The 23723-nt window shown below is 40.3% G+C and overlaps 1 protein-coding gene across 1 annotated transcript in view; it reads left to right on the top strand.

Moving 5' to 3' along the window:
• Positions 1-17366, top strand: part of ASB7 (ankyrin repeat and SOCS box containing 7) — a 53755-nt gene extending 36389 nt beyond the window's left edge. Inside the window, exon 6 of the mRNA XM_037832906.1 lies at positions 13995-17366. Coding sequence (XP_037688834.1) covers positions 13995-14134 — 140 coding nt within the window. The 3' untranslated portion in view covers positions 14135-17366. The remainder of the gene's footprint in view (positions 1-13994) is intronic.
• Positions 17367-23723: the final 6357 nt, after the last annotated feature.

Below are 23723 nucleotides of genomic sequence, written 5' to 3'. Positions count from 1 at the left end.
ATCTTTCTGAGAACAAGGCAGTTCCCCCTGGTCATGAGAATAGTCTTTCCAGTCTTACTTGGACTTCATATTGAGTCCAAATTCAATTCCAATTGAGGAATTAGAAGGAGGACTTGGGGATGCCCTAGAATTTGCACTTCATTGTTCAGCTGTTGTTCACATTTTTTCATGGCTTTCTTGCTTCATTATAATGTGAACCTAAGTGAACTGAAACAGCGTTACTTATTTAAGTATCCCCTTCATGGAGGTCAAGGAGTCAAGAAATTGCCTTAAAAAAATATTGCTGGCAGTGGGAAGTTGGTGCTGCTATTCCTGGTCCGTGTGGCTTCATTGTGCCTAACCTGTTTTTGTGAGGGTGCTTTTTAAAAAAAAGCCAGAAAGCGCCTGACTCTCCTTGAGTAGCAGTGCCGATGTCTGAGCTGTTTTTCCGATGGGGTGATCAGTTGGTATGGACGTAAGCCTCACTCTTGTCAGTCTTGCGACCATTCGAGGATGTGTCACACACATCCATCACGTGGAGCTAGTCTGTAAACCAAAAATTTGAGTTTGTTATTTGCTGCACTTTTTAATGAATTCCTTTTCCCTCCCTTCACTTTTAACTCGTGGTCATTATTCTGAAAGAAGCAATATTATTCTTCTGTACTGAGGTACAAGGGATTTAATTGACCTCCTTAAGAATAATCCATCTACCCTTTGGAATTGAATTTTGCTATAAAAATTTACTTTCCAAAGAAATGAAATAGAATCTGGATTTTGTGTATTCATAAAGGGGCAAAGATAAAATTATCACCACTAAATATTTTCAGGTTAAAGCATAAAAAGAAATGATGGTCAGGGTCCAACTCAGGGCTGTCCCATAGAACCTTCGGTGATGGTGGAAACAGCCTCTCCCTGTGCTGTCGGGTAGGGCGGCCGCTAGCCCCATGTGCCAGTTGAGTACTTGATATGTGGGTAGTGTAACTGAGGAATTGAATTTTGAGTTTTATTTCATTGTGATTCATTTAAATGTAGGTGAATGGCTGGTGGCCCCCATGTTGGGCAGTACAGATCTATCTGTCTTGGATGCAGTATTTTGGGCTGTCTGGTAGGTCGTCCCTTGCCAAAAGCTTTTGTACCCACAGAGAAGTAGCCAAAGATGGGAGGGTGTTGTGCAAGTGGGGCTGCAGCTGCCATGTCCTCTCTCTTTCACCCCAACTCTTCAAATCTGCATTTTAGGAAGAGTCTAGAATGAAACTTCACATGCTGATTCTCTGAGCACATTTTCTAGCAGTCTTTATTTACAGCACTGGTAGGGATGTTGGTGTTGTGAAAGAAAAGATTGTAGTTATCCCATCCACATTGCAACTTTCCCCATCGTGGTTTCAGTATATCATGGGTTGGCATAAGAAATTAAATGGGAATTTTGGGGAAGCCGCAGACATTTGAAGAAATTCGCAAAGCTGTTGCAGCTGCACCAACAACTGCAAAGCATTTGCGTAAACCATAAGCTCTGTGTCCCTCTCCTGTAAAAATGCAACATTATTTTGGGTGTAGGATTGTTATAGAAAAGGCACTCCAGTAAACTCTGGCATCATATAAGAAAAGGCTGAGTTTTTATATAATTCCCTAAAGGAAAATCGAGATCTACCCATATGGATTTTCAGGCCAGCAAAGGCTGGTTTGAAAATTTTGAAAGAAGGTTTAGCCCATGCAGTTAAAAGTAATGGGAGAGGCAGTGTTTGCTGATCAAGAGGCAACTAGGGAGTTTCCTGAAACACCAGGAAAAAAAAGTTTTTATGCAGATTTTCCAGCATCCAGGGGTGCCACACCCCTAACCCCCTCAATGTGGAAGGGATAACTGTACTCTTGAAATCAAGTTTAGGATTGTGTCATGGAGTATGTCCTATAAACTATTATCTTATTCTTAATAAATTTTCCGTGTGTTCTTCTTGTTTTAACTTTTGCACTAGAGACTCTTGGTTCAATTAACATGGCTACTTTCAGGAAGGCATGTTACCTACCCACAGAAATGCCACGGCCCCTTTTGGTAACATTTTGCTCAGAGGCTAGCAGCATGGACTAGAGCTAGACTCCCCGAATTGGAACCCTAACCTACCATATACCAGCTGTAACCTTGAGCGGGTTCTCTAACCTTTCTGTGTCTCAGTGTCTGCATCTTAAAATTAGGATGGTAACAATACCTTAGATTATAGGCTTGTTATGACAATTCAATATGTTAATATAATGTACTTAGAATAGTACTTTGGCACATTTTAAGTGCTATTTAAATATTCTTTAAAATAATGTGTTTTACTGCTAAAATGAGGGTAGATGAACAGCAAGTGCTGGTTTGCTCCTAACAGAGTCAATTTCTTCAACTATTACTCTCTCTGAGCCTGTTTCCAACCCTGCAGAGTCTGTAGTATGAAGCAGTCTGGAGACAGGCAATGGTTTGGAATTGAGCTGCCGCTGAGTAGGAAAAGCCAGCAAGCAGCTTCCCCTTTATCCCTAAGCCCTGGGAGCTGTGAGTTCAAGCACAGCAGTGTGGCTGGGGAGCAAAAATACTCACTTTAAAAAAAAAACCTCACATGTTCCCTATAAACTTAGGGGCAGATAGAACAATGGACAGGGCTGCCTTCTTTGTTCATGTTTGTGTTCTCTGGTGCACCTGGCAGGACCTGTGTAAGCATCAATCAGCTGATGGGCTGCATAGGGGCCATGCACAAACGTGGGTTGCTTCTCAGAAGTGAGGGACCATCTGTGTTTTTAAGGCCAAAGTCATCCTTTGTCTTCAAGTGCCTCACCTGAATATCATTCGTAAACTTCTTGACTCTCTACCATTCTTTTCTGCCAAAAGCAAACTTAGTGTTTCCGCTTCACCTATTGCATCATTTGGCTCTAATAGCTTTTTCCCCTAGTGAACAGTTGTGTGCTAGAAGGACCAACTGTAGCTAATGCTCTTTAGAATTCTCCATGATGCTCTCTCTGGAAAACTGGAGTGAAAGAAGGCCAGGTAGTTCGGGGAGCGACGAACTCAGATCTGTGAGCTCCTTCCAGCCTTGCTGAGCCAAGCACCTGAGCTCCAGGCACTGAGCTGTCAGTTTATAATCTGAGAGCTCAGGCTCCCAAGGTGTAAGGAGAGCAGAGCTGCCACTTGGTGATCTTTATGCAGGACCATTTTGCTGTTCATTGCACCATTTTGACTAGAAGCATATTGTTTAAATTGGAAGCGATCAAGAAAATCATAATCCTGGGAATTTAAAAACTGCCAAGGCTTTTGGAAAAATTACCATAAAAATTCTGAAAATAGGAATTTCAGAGGAAGCAGAGCTGATATACACTGCGTAAAAACAGAGCAGATCCAGTGTCTTGGTAACAAAGTAGTATCTGTTGGTGCCTTGTTGATGATGAATGGTGGGAGAAGCCACGAAGTCCTGCTGGTCACCTATAGCCAGACCATGCTGTCCAGATTTCCAGAAACCTCCACCTTCTAGAGTGGCTTAAACTCAACGTGGCCTCCCTAAAAGCCAGTGAAGTGAACGAGTGGCTTCTCAGTGCCCAGGAACAATAAACATGGATTAAAAAAAAGGCCAGAGATGGTACCTGACTAATGAGGATCACCTTGTAGAAAGAAAGATGCTTCCTGTTGGGTTGACCTGGCTTTGTTTTTGTTTTACTTAAAAGCAAAAATCAGGGAGTGGTGCCAATAAAACTAAAAGGAGAGGAGAGAGGACAAGAGTGGTGGGTCACAGGTAGACAGGGAGTAAGGACAGAAGGCAGCAGACATTCTAATGGAGGCCTCCTGAGAGTTGACACTCCCCGGGTCAGGAGTTCAACAGCCTCTTGCCACCAGGGCTGGCTCTAGGCCGAGACCATCAAGGTACCTTACTTGCAGGACCCTGAAAGTGACTTAAGAGTAGAATAACATGTATAATGGTTTTCTACAAACAACACAGTAGAGCTGAGTGTATCCTGGAAGCTTTGTCATGGAATGTGTCTGCCTAATTGAAAAGAGAAAAGTAATATGTAAGCACAAGAAAATGTTAAAGAGGTACATTATTGTAACTTTGTGAAAGAATTTTCAGAACTGAAACAACCTCAAGATATGATTAGGTAGTAATAGAACTCACCCTGAAGATTCGGAGTGTAATTTTTTGATTCTTTTTCCATCATCTCCTCACCCCACAATGGAAACTCCCCTAATCAATGCATGAACAAAGTTGAACTCCAAATATGAAATCTTTTTTAAGAGAGAGAGAAATTCCATGAGAAAGGTGAACTATCAGGCAGTGACTAGTAAGAACCTTGAATCTAATCCAAATTTTTCAAAAAAGGTGGGAGGATTTTAATGATCTGCGTACCTGGCATTTTGTTGAAGGAAAGTTTTAAAGAACTTACAACTTTGGGGGAAAGTTCGTCTCTGAATGTGCAAGCACAAATTATGGATGTGGTAAAAGTAAGGACTACTCTTCACCTGGCCACTCTACCCAGCAAGCAGAGTGGGAGAATTGAAAAGAGCTGGTACCTGCAATTAGTTGTGTAAATGGTATGGAAATCGGAGGAAAATTTTAGATAACACAAGTAAAGTCAGACATTGAGATGACAGTAAATGAGATGGTTGTCTGCTAGAGAATGCTGCTTGAAAGAAGACAGCTTCCTTGTTTGATCAGCTGCTTAATTTGTAGAAAACGTGCCATGTTATTATGCTTACTGAGGAAATCCTTTAATTATATGGCTTTACCCTTTATGGCGAAGGTGGAAATGTTTAAAAATGAAAGTGAAGTCAAAGACCTGTTTAAGGAGACAAGGTCGAAGGCTGTTGGAGAGGTCAGTTTGTTATCCGTTCCTCCCGTCGGATGCTCAGGCATCTGTATCTGTACTCACTGTGGTCAGGTGTGGAAACTTGACCTCCATGGAGCTACTGTTTTGTTAAGGCATTAGGTAGCCAGGATTTTACTATTACCATGTAATATTTTCATTAGTTTTAAATAGTAATCATAGTTATTTTAAATTCCCTGTCTGATAATTCCAACATCTGTGTGATATCTGATCTAGTTCTGATTCTTCCTTTGTCCCTTCAGACTGTGTTTTTTCTTGCCTTTAGCATGCCTGGTAACTTTTTTTTGTTGTTGAAAGCCAGGCGTGATGTATTAGATTATAGGAACTGAAGTAAATAGGTTAGGAGTTGAGCTGTGTTTAATGTTTGATGTAATTGTAGGTACCAGAGGCTTCCAATTCCTCTAGCGTCCTTGTTTTTTCCTTCCCTCTTGACTTTGGGCTTCCCTAAGTACTCCTCCTCAGAGAGAATCTGCGTCTTGCAGCTCTCTCAGCTGTAAGCCACTGTTGTTATACTGGAGCTCAGTTGTGTGGTGGTGTGGTGTGGGAGAGGGGAAGTGTTCCATAATCCTGTGGTTAAATCGCAGGCTCTTAGTGAGCCTGTGTCTCTGGATTATGACCTTACATGTGTCTCTTAACTTCCCCCCTCCCCCTTTCTTGCTGAGACAGAAAGGCTAGAGTCAGAGAAATGTCCTTCCCCCAGGTGGCATAAGACTGTGGTGCAGAAGTCTTCCCCCTGGAGAGTGGGCCTTTGTGATGGGGAAGGCTCTGGGTATATTTCACAATGGCTTCCCACCACCACCACCACCACCAGAGCCACAAGGGGATTTTTCCTGACTCTCTTCTGTGGGGTTCCTGGAGGTAAAATTCACGAACATGTGGGAGCCACACTTAGACTGAGGCTGTCACTCTCAGGCTAGACCATATATACAGCCTCCAACAGTTGGTCAAAATGACCATTTAAGTGTCCCTACCAGTTTATGGCTCCAGTGGCTTCTTCTCCAAGTCAGCAGATCTTGGCTGCAACTCTCTAGATCCACCTCTCTCCTGATTTTGGAGTAGCAGTTTGCCCTGCCACCTGTTTTCTGGTGGGTCTAAGATGGATCCATTGATTTTCAGTTTCATTTTTTTCTTGTTGTGAGGAATGGAGTGATGACTTCCAAGCTGTTTACTTGCTGGAGCTGAAACCAGAAATCTTTTAATTAGTTTTATCATTTTTACTTAAAATGTAAAAAACACATATATCCTATCCATGTTCCATTGAGCTCAGTAGTGTTTTGCATCCTGGGACTTCAGAAGTTTGTATCCCATCTGGAAGATGTCTCCGCGGGGCCTGTGTCAGAGATGCTGTCAGATCAGCAGAATGGGGTGGTAGAGGGAGCCACCAGTGTTCTTGACCCAGTGTGTGATTTGCTTTATAAACTTAGTTATACTGATTACCCCCCAGGATCTCAATTTTCTCCTCTGGAAAATGGGTGAATTGGGCCATTGCCTGCAAGGTCCCTTTCCTTTTTATTGTGCTTGCCAGGAAGCACTCATAAAAGGGCTGATTTTCTGCCACTTGTGTTTTTTTTTAAATCTTTTTTAAATTCATGTAGAACAGTAGTTTTCAAAGTGTGGACTCCTGCCTGGGTGTCCTCAAGACCATTTAACTACCCATGAAGTCAAAACTAATTTCATGATAATACTAAGATGTCATTTGCCTTTTCCACCTTTTTGGATCCTACTACTTAGGATCTGTAGATCTGTACTGATGATGTAAGAGCAGTGGTGGGTAAAACCTGCTGGTGCCTGGGCACAAATCAAGCCAGTGGCACCAAACGGTACAAGTAGTCATTGTGTTCTTCAGCACCAAGCACACTCAGTAAAAAGTACCCAGTTCCTTTGAGAATGTCCTTAATGACAAGGTGATAATTAACTTAAGTCCCGTTCCTTTAGTACATACCTTCTTAATATTCTGTGTGATGGAAATGGAAAGTATTCTTACTGGATACCAAATTGCCTCTGTTGACTTGAGGAAAGCCCTTTGTGTGATTTTTCGAGCTGAACTGGCAGCTTTTCTCATGAAACCTCATTTTTACTCAACTGATTGATTGATGGCCAAACTATAGCTATTTCGTCTTGGGTATATTTGGCAGACATTTTCTTGGAATGAATGAACTTGTTACTTTAAGGAAAACGATTACTAGTTTTTGTGGTCGATCATACAATTTGAACTTACACATGAAAATTAGACCTTTGGAAAACTTGTATTTGCTACTGTAAGACTGACTGTTGCTCAGCATGTAAAGACTTTCCTGAGGAGAAAAAAAAGTGATTATTTTGAAATCATATGATAAAATGGATAAACATTTATAAGATGTGCATAACACAGAGAACCAATGTTTTCCAAATGATTAATGCATAATGTTACAAAATCACACATGGATAAGAAATCCACTCAAAGTGCAAGATAGACCAAAGGGTCTTAATATAAAAGAATGTAAAAGAGTACAGGGTTCATTATTTGATTTCAGATGCCACATTGCAACCAACCTTTAAGGAACCACCACTTTTCAAGTTTTGGTGGAGTATCAAAGAGGACCCACAGTTTTCTGGAAAAGGCTGTTAAAATACTCCTTCCTTTTCCAGCTACGTATCTGAGTGGAGCTGGGTTTTCTCTAGGTACTTTAATCATGACAGTGTATTGTAGTAGATCGAATGCAGAAGCAGAGATGAAAATCCAGCTATCTTCTGTGAAGTTAGGCATTAAAGAGATTTGCAGAAAGATAAAACAGTGCCACTCTTAGGAAGTTTTTTTTTTTCTTTTTTTGGAAATCAAGTTTTATTTTTCCATAAAAATTTATTTTAACTGATAATGAATTTATTACTTTTATTTTTAAATGAATCAATATATATTTTTTAAATTTCTCAATTTTAATTTCTAAATACAGTAAATGTAGATAGGTATAGCCCATAAAGCAAAAACTCTTCTGAGGTCCTGCAATTTTTAGAGTGTGTAGGGATCCTGAAACAAAAAAGTTGAAATGTACAATTTCTACCTTCAGATGTTTGAAGGTACTCTGTTAACCTAGTATTTTAGAATTTGATGAACTTCTAACATTTCTCTTGTTTACAATCTGTGGATAAAAATGAAATGTTTTAAGTTACACTTGCCTGGTATTCCTAGTGTATTTACTACTTGGAATCTGTAAAGATCAGTTATTCCTGATCTCTGTAAAATTGTGGTTCCACCAGGTGTTGTAGGATAAAATGGATTCATTATTCAAGTCTATTTGGAAGACTAATGCCCTGGATCTTAGATCCCAGTTTTACAGTTTTCACAAAACACAGTAGCAAATCAAAGGCTCTGAGAAGTCCCTCATTAAATAAACCATTGAACGTTGTTTACTTGTATAAAGAGCTTACTTTTATAGCTTATATTTACACAGCATCTTTCCTATGGCCAAGTCTAGTATAGGTTATCCTTTGGGCCAAGAATGTGCTAGTTGGGTTTGTATTTAATATCCAAATGAGTTTGAATTGATGCCGTAATTTGTATTTCTAGCAGACACTGTTCAAAGACTTGAAGCAGTCACTCAGTGTGCTTCAGTGGTGTGTAAAAGGTAGGGATGTTTGGTATTTTGATTTGTATGTTTTAAGGAATTAAGTGACACATATTTCTTAAAGAAAAAGATTAGGTAGCTGGAAACTGATTTGTGTAAATTGTTTTGCGTGAATCTGTTAAGTGTTTAGGCTACTTGCTTTCTAGAGCATTGATTGCATGTTTAAAAATACAATTTCATAAATACTGTGGTAACTTGAAGTATTTTTGTTTAAATTGCAGCAGTAGTCAAGTGCTGTGTTTTAGCTGCAAACAAAACTTTAAAACAAGGTTTTAAACTTTTTTGAAAATGAAAGAAAAATAAGTAAAAATCATGATACCTCTTTTTTAATTTTAAGAAAGTGAACCTTAAGCTGTGGCTTTCTCAGCTGAATCCATGTGTGCCTCTACCTCAAGTGATAGTAACTCTTACTCTTTCAGATTCTTCTTTGATTGATTTCTTTGATTTTTGTAGGGTGATATATCAGAACAGTGTTCCATAGCATAACTCCTTGGGGAAAGAATTTGTATAATGCATTTTAACTAAGGTAATTTCAGATTATTGATTTTTTAAAATAAGTTGGGTATTTTGCCAGACCAGCTACATTGTATTTTATTAGATTTTTCAGCTCCAATTAATTAAATCACTTTTAGAAAAAAATAAGTAAATAGTATGGAATTTTTAGGCAAATTACATCACTTTTTAGCATTCTTTAATATAGGAAATGTTACCTTGTTCTGAATTTGTTTCATAGTATTTATATTACTTTCTATGTTTAATGTAGGCTTCTAGAGAATTTTTTGTCTTTTGCTAGGAAATTATGTATGGTTTTATTTATTTTAAAGCAGATGGAAAATATAGGCCAAAGATCATTTGCCTATGAAAAAAATGTAACCAATAGACCAGTGTTATTAAGGTTGGTATTGTATATATTTGGATTCTATCTAACAATTAAATCAGAGGAATCTTTTATTTTAGAATACCATGCTTTTTATTTTGAAGGGAGCCTTTGTCCTATAAAGTAAGGTTTATTTAACATGTTTCATACTAAATCCCTGTGAAGGAAATTCTGAAACAAGAGCAAAGAAATAAAATGTGTTTAGGGTTGGATTTTAAAATGGGAAAACTGAGATAAAGAGGTATTAGGAGACCATTCCAGATGTTGACCTAAGATGTAGAAGGCTCTGGAAGGAACAATAGTCGGATTGTATAAAGCAATCCAGAAGAGGTTGTCTTTCTCTTTTTGTTTCTTTACACCCTCTTTTCCATCCGCCAGCATTACCCCCTCCAACCACAAAAAAACAAACCTGAAGCCTTGTTTTGCTTTCATTTTGTTCATTTTGATTATTTCCAAATGTTTTGCCTCTCTGTCTAGTGCTGTGAATCCAGATATTTTTATCTAAATAATTTCATCCTACCAAATACAGTGGTGATAATGATAAAGGGAGATGGTTTAGAATATTTCATTTTCTAAATTAGACTGCTGACTCTGGTTTTGTAATTTAAACTAGACCAGGCCCTTCAAAAACTGATTTCCTGTTTTATACCAGCCCAATTATTACTAATAATGGACTTCTTTGCAAAATGGAAAGACTAATAACCCTTTGAACTATTGTGTAATTCCACTGAAGTTGATTAGTAGGTATACCTTGTAGTTTTCCTGCATCCCCCCAAATGTTTATAATTCCTTAAATTATATTCTTTTGTGAGGTGTTCCCCCAAGTTCCCCTTGTTATAATCCGATGGTCAAGGCATTAGTTATCTAACAGTGTAGGGATTAATTTTCCAAGCCACCTAGTAAGCAGTGTGCACATTTGTGTTGATTTTTAAGTTTCATTTCCTTTATCCTCTCTCTCTGCCTTCTCTTCCTCAGCTGCTGCTGCCGCCTCTTCCCTTGGCCCTTTAATCTCGGGGATAGGGCACTGTTGAGTGCCATAGTAGGTGCTCGGCAAATACTTTTGTGTTATGTTGATAAGAAAATAAGTACTCTTTCATTCATAACCTTCTGTTCCTAAAATGACAATCCTTGAAAAATAGCTCATGGACATTAGAATCAGTAGTTCTTATTACTCTTTATTGTTATTTAGCCAGCTTTTCACTCAGCAGTGCTGATACACAGCAAGATGAGGAAGTACCTGAGTGTGTGTGGAGTTTCAGAATAGTGACATCACTCACTTCATCACTGCATGTTTTTTTATACAGGTAACAGTCCTTGCACGTCAGCCTGATTCAGTCAGGCAGTGGGTGATTTCAGAAACATGATTCCCACTGATTTGCCCAGGACTGTTTCCCAGTAACGTAATAAGAATTGCTCCCTTGCTGTTAAGCTGTGACCTTGGGCAGCTAAGTCAGTCTCTGTGAGCCTCCGTTTCTTCACTTGTCCTGTCCTCCCTGCCATCCTTCTGGTCTTGAGGGGCAAAGCATCTTGTCGCATCAACCGCACCACCTGCAGTGCGACCATCCTGTGGAAGTTTGGGTCCGGGGAGTAACTTGCAGTCACCTTCCTTTCTGTACCTTGATTTTCTTCCTAGGAGTGAGGATTGCACATGCAGAGCATTTTGAATCATGTATTTTATGAAATGAAATGAAGATTTTCACAAAAGCTTTTATGACTTTTTTGCCTCAGATACAGTGTTTTGTCTATTGTCATGTTAACCCCATCTCTGTCCCACAGTATGGACAGAAAGTCAAAACTTGGAGCAGGCTCTCCCACTGCCCTCTCTGGGACCTTTAATAATCGATCTTTTTTTGTATTTGTTGTCTCATCTTTTTAAAAAAGGAGGGGTTAAAAACTGACCCACCTCAGAAGTCTGTTGTCAGATTGACTAATTAATAATTTGGAAATCGCGGAGTGCTATTAACATGTAAATTTTTCTTACTGTCTTAACACCAGGAAGACCTGCCTTCCAAGAAGGGACCCTCTACTTTAAGTACTTTTCCAAAATTAACTCCCTTAATGCTTGTAAAACCCACAAGGCAGGTATTATCATTATCCTCCATTCATAGATGACGAAACTGAGGCAGGAGTGGTGTGCCCAAGATCACACAAATGTGAATAAGTGGTGGAGCCAGGATTTAAGCCCAGGCAGACTGGCTCCAAAGTTTATGCCTTTAACCACTATGATACACCTTTCAAAGAAGATAATTCATTGTCAGGAAATCTTTAAAGACCAGATTCTCCTAAAATATTAGAAGGACTGCCACAAAACACTGTTTAAGGAGAAAAAAAATCAATAGCAAATTGAGTAAAACCTTCAAATACTATTTAGGCTTAGAAAGTGCATTTTTCCTTAGGAAAGGCTCATGCAGAGATAAGTAACTTCTGAAGGTGGTAGTATTTCTGCAGCTGCTTCTGGTTAATTGAAGTTTTATCGATTTGATTTTGTGAACAATTTTTCCATATTTAATAACTGTAGTTTATTATTTATTTCAAATTATTTCTGAAACAGGAAATTGGCTTTTCAAATTCTGGGTTGGGGATTTTTTTTTTCCAAGATAGAATGCCTCTCTGATCTTTGGTTTTGTTTTTACTAGAGCATTAAAGTTAAGTACTCATTTAAAATATCTTTTCCAAAAGTGAGAAAAAGAGTCAGCATTTGTTTTTTTCTCAATATCCAGTTTCTGCACATGTTCTGTGTTTGTTAAAATAAGATTTCCCCAATGTTGGTCTGTAATCCTTTTTCCCCTTTTATTTGGATGCAGCCAAGAGTGAATGAATGATCTAACCATTTCTAACATGACCAGAAACCACTGAGTTACCCTAGCCGATACCACCAGGGCACAACTGAGCTGTCCCCATTTAGCTCTACCAGGACCTAAAACTGGAAATAACTCTTTTGTTAGCATAGTGTTATCTGCCTCCTTGAAGATGATACCTGATCCATTCATTCTTTATCCCCAAAGAAATCACAAGACATGGATTAGCAGTTGATTCTAAAATAATACTTCTCACCTTGAATAGAGGTAAATGGGTACTGGATTTTCAAGTCATAAAACTTTTAACTCACTTCAACCAAGCAATCTTAAAAAAAGTTCAGTCCTTACCCTGATTTAAAAAAAAAAAGTTTTATCATCACTTTATTTACCAGTGAGGATTTAGTAGTTAAATATTTCAGAACCTTTTAAAAAACAATAATTTAAATTCATTATTTTAAGAGACTGAATCATAGTCCTAGTTAGAATGCATCCAGGTGGTAACATATTCCTGTTATCTGGTGCTGCATAAATAACCATGCTAAAAGTTAGCAGCTTGAAACAGTCATTATTTTGCTCATGAGTCTAGAGTTTGGGTAGAGGTAAATGGGAACAGCTCAACTATGTCTGTGTGGTGTCAGCTAGGATAACGTGCCTGGAGGCTGAAGAATCCACTTTCGAGCAGGTTAACTCATGTGGCTGGCATGTTGGTGCTGGCTGTTGGCTGGCAGCTCACTGGTGCTATGTACAGATCTTGGTTCCTTTCCACATGGGCCTTTCTGTGGGCTGCTTGGTCTTCATGACATGGTGGCTATGTTTCAATCGTGAGTGTCCCAAGAGAGGCAGATGGAACCTGTATTTCCTTTTATAATCTAATCTTGTAAGTCATAGAGCATCACTTTTTGCTACAACTGCCCAGATTCAAGAGGAGGAAATAATAGACCCCACCTCTCGGTAGTGGAAATGTCAGTCACATTGTGACATGAGCATATGGGATGGAAGATGTTGTGGTCATCTTTGGAAAGTACAAGCTGCCACAGTCCACCCTCTGGACATAACAATTCTCATCTCTTCCATGTGCGAAATGCACTGATGCCCTCACCCAGGCCCCCCAGGTCTCATCGCAATGTAGCATCAGCTCAAATTCAGAATCTCATCATTTATATCAGATTGAGATATGGATGAGGCTTCTTGGGTGTACTTCTATAAAAACAGCTCCTTGAGTATCATTCCTCTCAATCTGAAGAGCTAGCGACTAAAAAGGCAACTTCTCTGCTCCCCACCCACCCAGTATACAATGGTAGGGAGGCATAGGGTAGCCACTATAGACATTCCCATTTAAAAAGGGGGGGATGTGGGAAGCTCACAGCAGAACTGGTCCATAGCAGTTCTGAAAGCCAGCCGGATACATGTTGCCAGTTTCTCAGTCGTGGCTCTCTGTCCTGGGAGTTATTCTCTGTAGCTGTTTTTGGTTCTGCAAATATGTAACCCATATCTGCAATTGAGTAGTTTTCTCAGCCTGCTTCCTGCCCATAGACTTTTGGGGGTCCAAAGGCCTTATTTCATTTTGTGCTGTCCTGGTTCCTTTTAATCTAAGCTCCATGTTTGGATCATTGTCCAGACACCTGTAGGTAATAGACATTTCCTGGAAGGCACTAGTTTCTGTTGGCAATTCTCTAGAGAGACCACATCCCAGGGTTGTGAAAGGAACAAATAAGAACAGCCCATGAAGGGAACTAGGGTGAAACTTCCTTTTAGTTGCCATCTTTCCAATTCTTTGCACGTTAAGTTATTACATAGACACTTCCCAGTGAAATAAATATTTTTTTACAGGACCCAAAACCCCACCTTAAATTTTATGCTTTGTAGCTTTATAACATTTTCTTTTTTCTGTCTTTTTAGGGCAGCCCAGAAACTTGCAGGACCTGTGCCGAATTAAAATTCGACAATGTATAGGCCTTCAAAACTTAAAACTACTTGATGAACTACCAATTGCCAAGGTCATGAAAGACTACTTAAAACACAAATTTGATGATATCTGATATCCACAGAACTGTGAGCAAGATTAGAAGTTATATTCCAGAAACTTAAAAGGCTTTTTGCCTTGCACAAAGTATATCCTATGCAATTTCTGATTTGCTGTGAAGTCAGAAAGCAGGTATACACTTTTAGGTTTTATTTTGTTTGTTGGTTGGTTTTCATTGTAGGGGAGGGATTTTTATATATATAAACACACACACACACACACACACACACACACACACACACACACACCCCCCACATGCTTGAAGGTCTTAATTTGGTTTCTTGGTCCAAGTTTAAGAGGTCCAAGCTTTCTATATGATACCGCATTTAGAAAAATTGTTTTTCTAAAATGAAGCAGGCAGGTTTGGCATGGAGAATTTACCCTTTTCAAATTGTTTATGGTTTCACTGGCATGCGCTATTATAAGCCAGCAGAGCACTTGTTAAAGTAAGGTTTGGAGGCACAGTGTCACCCAGGGTGTCCTGGGTTGTGCTGGAAAATGTCCTAAGAAATTCTAAAAGTAATGCCTGTCACCTCATTCATTTTTAATGAGTAAAAATTGGCTGATTCATACTGTTCTTTTCCTAATTAATGTAGCTTTCGGATGATTTAAATCCCGTACCTCTGCTTCCCTGTTGGCGTGCTCTTGTTTTTAACTTATTTTTTTAACAGCCGTGATACACTACCCAGAGACCCTGTGTCTCAACCTCTGTCCCTCATTGAATTGTGCTTTTAAATAACATTGATGGGAAAGAAAATAACTCTGTGAAGCCAGTGTGTTCTGTTTTTAAAACAGTGCCTCCAGTGCAATGTGCTTTCTGGTGTATTTCATCCATTGTTTCCCTCAATGTTCATCATTCCACAGCCAACTTGAGCATGCCCATGAGAACAGGAACCGCCACTTTAATTTTCATTGCAGAACCATGGTATGTCAGTTGCAATTTCCATTTTCATCATTGTTTTTTACTTCACTTTGAACAGAAAATTGTATATCCTAGTGGTAAAGTATTCCTTAAAAATAGCCCACAATATTGTTCAACCATTTGGCTTTGATGGTTAAACAATTTGGGGTGATTTCATGGTGTTTTTTTTCTTCCCTGTTTAAAAGAAAAAAATTCTAATGGGTGCACATTTGTAAGCCTGGTTAGATCCTAATATTGCTAATTCAACATTTACTGTTTATTTTAAGGTTGTATGCAGCAAAGACCTTCAAGAGAGTTATTTTATTTTCTGGGTTCATTGGGTATGTTTGCAGTGTAGGCACAAATTGATAGTGTCTGTAACAACGGAAGAGTTTCCAGAGGCATCGGGATATAATACCCTTGGAAGTATTTTCCTGTGCTTGATTTGGCATTATATTAATTTCGGAAGAACCTTTTCAAATGCCCAGTATTGTTCTTAGTGTTTGGGGAGATGTCAGAATATTTACACGCTAGTAATAAATTTGTCATCAGACATTTACAAGCTAAGCCGAAGGCCTTCTCTTTACTTCTCTGAATTCTAGTTTAAGTCATCGGTAGGAAATTCTTTTAACTGAGAAGCATAACTGAGATCAGAATTACGAGTCTCTTCTGGACTCATGTTTCTCCAGAGCCATCAGCAAGGTGGCTTTAGCGTTGGAGTATCTCATCTGCTTGTGCCTAGGCAGGATTTCTGAAGAATGGGCAGTTTTGGAGAAAAGGAGTCCAGGAGATGGCTGGCATGGTACATAGACTGTCTCACAGGCAGCCATCAGTGTCTGGCCAGTTTTGTAATCATCTCGAAACTATAACTTGAGCCTAATGAGATGGGTGTTCTGTCCTTTTCCCACTAAAAAGTATCTTCAAAAAATTACCACCCAAGAGAGTCCCTTGTGAAGATAAGAGCTGAACTATGTTCTCATTCTTTCAACCAATTCCCAGGCCAGGGCTAAGACCCATGAGCAGTGTCAGGGCCATGGCATGGCTGAGAATGAATTGAGTGTTTCTTCCTAAAACCCGGGATCCAAGGAGGTGAGGAGACAGGAGGGTGCCGGGGGGTGAGGTGGGGACACCTGCATTCTGAACAGCAATGTTGGTGTTTCATTAGCACAGGGCTCATTCCCCTCAGAGGTGTGTATTAATTTATTCAGTTGGTTTAAAATGATTTTCTTTCCCCAACCATTCAAAAGTTTCCAAACTAAGTTAGCCACTGAGTGTGAGCCAGGAATTCCAAGTGAAAAGGTCAGATTAAGGTAAATTCTTTGTTCGGTATCGCTGCTGTGACTTCAGAAAAAAATTATGAGAGCTCTTCTGGAATTGAAATTTCTATTTAATGAAGAAGTGTATAATTCCATTATTTTTTGTTTGAGGTTTGATTTATCTGGAAACTTAAAAAGAATGCTTTATTTTTGTTGTTAATACAATCCCAGTCACATATCGTATTTCACTATATCTAAAATGTCTTTAAGTTGGTAATTGGTGGATTACAGTGCTGATCGAACAGGTCTGTATTTGAATTTGATTGACAGAGAAGCATTCTATGGTCACATAATGACTAGAAAGGACAAGCATTTTCAGAAAATCAACTGATTGGGTTTTCCAGAATCTTGACTAAAATGTTCAGAACATCAAATTTGTCACTGATCCTTCTTTGTTTCTTTTGAAATTTATTATTTAAGCCTATTACTAAACCTTTATAAAAGTATATTTGGCAAGTACACCAAAGAAACCAGCTCATAAAAGATTATGATCATTAATGAACTGCAAACCTCATCTTTTGAAAACAGAATTGTTGCTTTGTAAATATTTGTGTTTATAAATGTACAGCAGAGTAAGAGTGTTTTTTAGATTATTTAATTCCCATATTTCTAAACTATTTACTACAGAATAATCCATGCTTGTTAGTTTGGAAGACTCAACTGTTTTGTTTTTTAATTCATTATTGGTCATGCTTGGAACAGCATTTCCCCTAGAGAATTCAGTGTTCTGGCAGTAGCAAGAGTACACAGCTGCAGCACAAGGGAGACTAGCGTGATTTGTCAGATGCACACCCTACGAGACAAGAATGTGTAGTTTAATTAACCAGAGCGGACCAGATGAAAATTGAGGTTCTAACTTTCCTGCAAAATTGCTCATTAGCCCAGAATGTGATTGCAATGAGGACGTTTGCCCACAAATTTAGCTTTCATGTAACTCCTAGTGTGTTATTATCATAACATATTTTGTTCTTCCTTTGTAATGTATGTTTTGCTTTGGGTCAATTTGAATTAAAAAAAAAATTTAATCTGGTTTAAAACATGCTGGAATGGTGTTTTATTTCTAGTTTGCCCTAACTTTTTAAATCTTTACAGCTACTTGGTGAAAGGGAACAAAAAGTCTGTTCTTCATTCATTAGCATTTTAATTTTAGATTATTGGGAATTGTGTGAGAATGGGATACAGAAAACATCACCACTTTAGATAGTCATCAGAGAAGCCAGTTCTTAACCTCAGGTTTTTGGTTTTTTGTTTTTTGTTTTTTTAAGGCATTCTGCAAATACCAGTCCACAAAAGACCATTGCGCTCTTGAGACAACTCAATGTTGATCCTGCCCTGAGCCTTTTGAGCAGTCCTCACCTCCTGCCTCATGCATTCCACACCTTGACTGAAGTTGGGGTTTGAATCACAGGGTTTCTTAACACAGAAGAGTAAATGTAGTCAGAGCAATGACTTGGAGGTAGTTTATTAGCCTGCAGGAGATAGAAGCAAAATAACTTTAAGTTTACACTTCCTGTATATAACATAAACACAGCTTGCTTTGGGAGAGACTTCAGAATAATATCAGTGATGACGTGTTAAGAGAAAGGGAGGACAGACCAACACCCCATGCAGAAATCCCACATTTTGGAACTTTTAACCTTGTCACAGACTTGTCCCTGGTTTGGCACAAATGAAGGCCTAGGATGGGACATTTGAAACTGTTTCTAATGATCAGCAGGGGAGTTCAGACTTGAAAAATAGCTGTGTTGCTTAGAAATCTTGAGGTCATTCCTTTTCCAACATGATTTAAGTAGTGTATTGTTTTTTCAGCTGAAAGACAGTTTACAAAACTGCTTTACTAGCTATTGACAAAACAGATTAGCTACTTGATTAAAAAACAAGATTTCTATCTCATGTAGTTGAGTATCAAGGATGAAAGAAAACAGATTTGTATTATCTGTCTGTAGTGAATAACTACGTGTAATTCTATGTCCTCCTAAGTGTGAGAAATGAGGTTTTACAAATCTTGATGTTAAACTTTATATTTGCTAAATACCAGTAAAGATTTCAAACATTCACTGCCAGATTCTGAGGTAGGCCTGAGTTGCTGTAGACTATTAGGATCCAAAGATAATTTTTCTTCATTCTATCATTAGCTATTCTTCCGGTACCCGTTGGGTTTCTTAAGTCTTAGATAATGAAAGCAAAGGGTCATCCAGCATATGCCACTTTTTAGTCCTATGTCTTTCCCTATACATTGGTAAATGCTGTTCAGTGTTTTGTCATACATTTCTTGGAAGATCTTGGTGCATTTTATAGATATTTCTTTTATCTTCCAGAAGAACTCGATGATTCTCAGCAGTTAATATTGTACATCACATGTGAAAAGATGGGGGCAATTTGCACGTGGTCCTATGAGAGGCCATTGGTGTGGGAATAAAACCCTGAGCTCCTGGCCCTGTTGCTGCAATGCTGATCTCTTGCTGTCCTTGGGCTTGTCTTAAATAGAAGTATTCAGGTGTGTTCTTAGTTTTTCATTCAGCTATATCCAGAGTACCTTGAATACTTAATATTGGGTTCTTAGATCCTTACCTTAGATCAGTTGTGAATCTCACAAGCTAAGTTATCTGTCATTTCCAAGACCCATTAAGTTAAAGAAAATTATTGCTCTTCTGTTGCAGATATGGCCTTTGTTTAAAGAAATCATGTAATTATTTCTAAATATACTTTAAATTAAATCTTGATTTGTTCCAGTAGCTTGGAAATCTCACTTAGAACCCTTTTTTTGCTTCTAAAATGTACTTTTAATTAGGAAATTGTTTTAATTTAATAGAATTTCTTTTGTATTACATTAAATAGACATGAAGTGATTCACTTTTCTGTGAAATGGTATTTTATGAATCAGAAAAGGGATGGCTGAATTTGGACAATGGGATTCAGTTGAAGTTGAGAAGTCAGGTTTTGTGATGAGTAGACCGACCCTTTGTGACTGACACAGAGGTAATCCAGTTGCAGATATTTCCTATTTTATCTGGCAAATGGAGTCATATTTTTCTTGTTGCTCTGTCTTGACCTAGCATTGCTTTTCTTCCTCTCTGATAGTTTTCGGTAAGTTCACTACTCAGTTTTCTTTTTCTTTACCAGGAAAAAAGAACGGTCATAGGGAATGGACTTACTGTACATGACCATTTCAGATTTCTCTAGAGATTTCCTAAATCTCTCTTTTCTTAATTCAGCTTGTTTAACACTTTTGTGTAATACAAGTTTGTTCACAAAGTACAAACTCGGCCTCACCAAGTCACTTTAGTATCCCTGAATTGAGTTCCTGAATTGCTTGCTTTCCTTTGCCCTATCTGGAAGGAGATATAGCGCAATATCATTTTGGAAGAATGCCTAGTAAATTAGCCCTGGGCACATCCATTTTCCACCTTGGGTATCACCACAGAGAAGCAAATTGCATTTCTTCCTGGTTTACCTCCAATTTGCCATGAGTCTGCAAGGCTACAAGCTCCTTGAGGGCAGACCCTGGGCTGTACTTGCCCAACTTTAAAACAGTATTTGCTGAAAGAACTGGCTTACCATGTCTTTAGCTACATGTGACAGTAGATTGTCAGCCCATAACTTTGTTCCTTCAAATCTCCAAGGAACCCAGGGACCAAGTAAAGGACGGCATCAGCATTTCCTAGTTCCACATCTCAGGTAAGTATTGTCTTAACATCTGCCAGCATTGCCTTTTGCTGTTCCTTCTTCCCTCTGCCCTTCCCTCCTCATTCTTGCCCCCTGCCCCCATCATAGTCACTGGGCTGGTGGACCCTTGGTCACCTGATGCATTGACACCGGGATGGCAACTTCCAAAGCAGTGGCCCCTTAACTCTGGTTGCAGGGAATTTTATCAGTCAGGAGTCTCCCTCCCTGAGCTCCCATAATGCTGCTAGCCTCCCAAGGGAAGGATTATATTCTGCCTCAAGGCAGGGCACACCCCAGTGAAGGTCTAGCCAGGGCTTCCCATGGCTCACTGGTGTCTCCTGTGCATGACAGCTGTGCCCAGTCCTCAGGGCAGCTGGGTGGGGCCTGAAGCAAGTGGAGCTCCTGGCCCGTCACCACCCCACAGCCTCTTCTCCCAGTTTCCCACATACTGCACAAACATTAACCATTTTTATATGCTAAGAAAGCACTGGCATGGTGTGTCCTAATTGTCTATTATTGGTGTCTTCTGGAAACAGATCTTCTTTATCCTTTTCTGTTCTCCATAGCAGCCCTGGAGACTAAGGCATTGATTTTCTATCCCAAAAGGTACCGTTGGCTCACATCTACAATCTGTAGAGCATTCTGAGGTCCTGTGGTTTAAATTGCAATGGACATGCCACTAAGAGGTAGTCATTTCCAACTTCCTTTGAGACCCCACACACAGTAGATTTGAAAGTAGAGTTCTTTGTTTCCACCCCAACCTGGCACAAAGCATTATGGTTTAGGGCCTGCCACCTGCTGGGGTCTTACCAGGGGGGGGAGAGATGACAGTCCCTTGCTTCATGTCCGTTCTTGATGGGAGAGCCAGCTCTGAGATGGAGAGGGCTAGAAGCACGGCCAGGGTCTGATGACAGACTCTGAAGGAGGCACCTGGAGCCTAGAAATGAGGCTGAGGCAGAATCAGATCAGTTGTGTCTTGGCCTCAGAGGCCCTCAAAGAATAGGGGACAGTGCCTCTCCTGGAACCAGGAGAGTGTTGCCACTTGGTCCTGCATTCACTGCGGGACTGAAGAGAGGCGCCTTCTTTGCAGCAGCCTGTTTAGAACACTCAACTTTATTCCCCTTTCCTGTTAAATCAGAGTCATCCTTATGTAAAGTATACATGACAAATGAGTGTCCCCACCTCCTTCCAGTCCCCTGTGGCATTTGTTGTTAGTAAGTATTGAAATAGAGCCTTAGATGAAAAGGAATGAGAGTCTGATAAAGATGTTGGGGAGGAAACTAGGGCTCTATCCCTCCCCATGGAGATGAGTCTAAGCTTGCGGGCACTCTCCAGAGAAGCCAGGTAGGATTGCCTGTAACCAGGAGGGCCTGTGGTATTTTAGCAACGTGGGTTCATCAGGTGTAGAATCATCAAGTTCATCAATTGGGTTCATCAAGTCGAGAAAGACAAGCTTCCTCTTCCTGATGGGGAAGCTGGTTTGCATGTCTGCCCCCACGTACTACACTTTAAGCCTCCGAGGGCAGGACCTTGCTTTGGGCATTGGGACCCAATGGCTTAGGACCAGGGCCTGCAGGGAGTCACTGGCTTGACCGCTGTTAGGCGAGTGAGGGAATTGGAGGGACCCTGCCCACAGCCCTGAAACTGGGCAAGAAAACCGGAAGAGAACCAACATTTGGGCTTGTTTGAGTGCCTGCCCTGTTCAGCTGTTTTGCATTTGTTCTTACTTATTTCTGACTACCACCATGCAGGGTTAAGGATCGTGACCATTTTTATAGATGAAGAGGCTGAAGTGGAGGCTGCTTCCCCACTCCAGCTCTCCCTGTCAGACTCCCTGCATGGCCCCACCCTTCCAGTGACTTCTCACCAGGGAAGGCTTCCAGCAGCCTCTGAGCTGGAATTACTCACCCTTCCTTGGGTTCCCACAGACTTCCCTTATTACCTCTGTTAAGACACGTCTCACCCACCCTCGTGTTCTTTGTGTGTACTTGTGTTCCTCAGGGTTCTTATTCAGAACCTGGGAACCCTTCTCAGCTATGTGCAGAATTTTGTACATGCGCACATATGACTTTTTTTGGAAAGAGGATCTGTGGCATCCTCGAGTTGTCCAAGGGGTCAGCAGTCCCAGCGATGTCAGAAGCAGCACGTTAAGTGATGCATCCCATAGTCACTGCCTGCTCTCCAGGGCTCAGTCTGTGCTTGGCCTCCCTTCCACGTGCAAGGCATCGAATCAGGCGTGTGTGTGCACACACCACCTCCCGCCTCCTGCAACCGCTGAGGCCCCCAGTTGGCCCTGCCTCGGGGTTTGCTCCCTTGTTCTCTGCTCTCTCCTCTGCCTTTCTTTACATTTCTTCATTAAACATGTCTTCACAGGTCACTAATGTCTGTCGTAAATGATTCGAGTTAAGCTAGAAGGGATCCCAGGATATCCAGCTGCCGCATTTTAGTGGACAGAAGAGGTTAGAGGGGCTTACACACGCTTCTCAGCTGTGATGGTGCTGGGGCCAGCTCTGGGCCTCTTAGTTGCCAGTCCACTGTGGTTTCCTTTGCCCAGCTTCTCGCAGGCTCTCATGTTGTTACAACACCCAGCCTGCTTCCTTATGCAGAAAGTTACTTAACTGTTTCATCTGATAGGGAGAAAAGAGTTGCCAAGAAAGACTCTGAGAGCTTCCATGGGAAACAGCACCAAGTGTTGCATAGCCGAGATGATGGGCTGGCACGTTCTTGTTCATGAGTGTCTCACCTACCTGGAGCACCCTTGAGAGGGCCCCTGTGGAACAGGCTGGGAAAGCCGGCAGCTGAGTTCACGGCTCTTCGTTGCCTCATCATTGGGCCAGGCTGGCTCCCCAAGGTGTTTAACTCCCCCTCGTCTTCTCTTCTGGACACCTTTGTGCATAAAGATAAAAGGGCTCGTATATAGGCTCCAGTGCAGAACATCTAAACCCGATATTATACAAGGATCCTAACAATTCCTTTGAGAATTCTGTAGACGCACTTACTCATAAAGCCTATAATTAAGTAACTTTGGCTGGCTTCGTGGAAATGCTTGATGTTTAGGAAGTTATTAGGCAGTTCAAAAAAAAAAAAAAAAAAACCGCAAGATTAACCGATACCATTACTTTCTACTCCATTTAATATTTTTTTTAAAATTAAGTGCTTTAATCACCTTCTGTTCTAATGGCTAATAATAAAACACCTGCATGATAGAGGTCAAAATAGTCCTCAGGTCAGAGTCTGTCCCCTGAAAACAATATAATAAAGGTCCTGAGGGGAGACCATTTGTCCTAACACAAACATAACCCCAGTTTAATTCTGCACAGTAAGATTGCTTCTGTGACATTTTACAGACTCCAAATTTGTGTTTGCTACTGAGCATGTTTGCAGAATCCTGGAAAAGTTTAGAAATGGTCCAGTTAAGGATCGCTTGCTCTTTTGACACATACTTACTGAGTGTCTACAATGCAAGACCAAAATAGTGGCCACATTCAGAAGGAGCCAACATGGGACAAAGGGGTAGCGGGGAGAGGAAAAGCCAGGTTGGTCTGGGGAGACTGTACTGTGCAGAAATCAGGGGTGGGGTCCTCACCAGCCAAGGAGATCCGCTTCCAAGTTCAAAATGTCTGCAATTCCTGTAGTGTGGAGTTACAAGGCTGTGTATATATTAGGGCGGTGGGGCTCAAACTTCCGCGAGCATCAGAAACCCCTGGAGAGCTTGTTAAAAC

The sequence above is a fragment of the Choloepus didactylus genome, chromosome 4 (genome assembly GCF_015220235.1).
Source record: "Choloepus didactylus isolate mChoDid1 chromosome 4, mChoDid1.pri, whole genome shotgun sequence".
Classification (NCBI taxonomy): domain Eukaryota; kingdom Metazoa; phylum Chordata; class Mammalia; order Pilosa; family Megalonychidae; genus Choloepus; species Choloepus didactylus.
The sequence above is the reverse complement of the archived record's forward strand: the minus strand, read 5'-3'. Positions and strand labels throughout refer to the sequence as shown.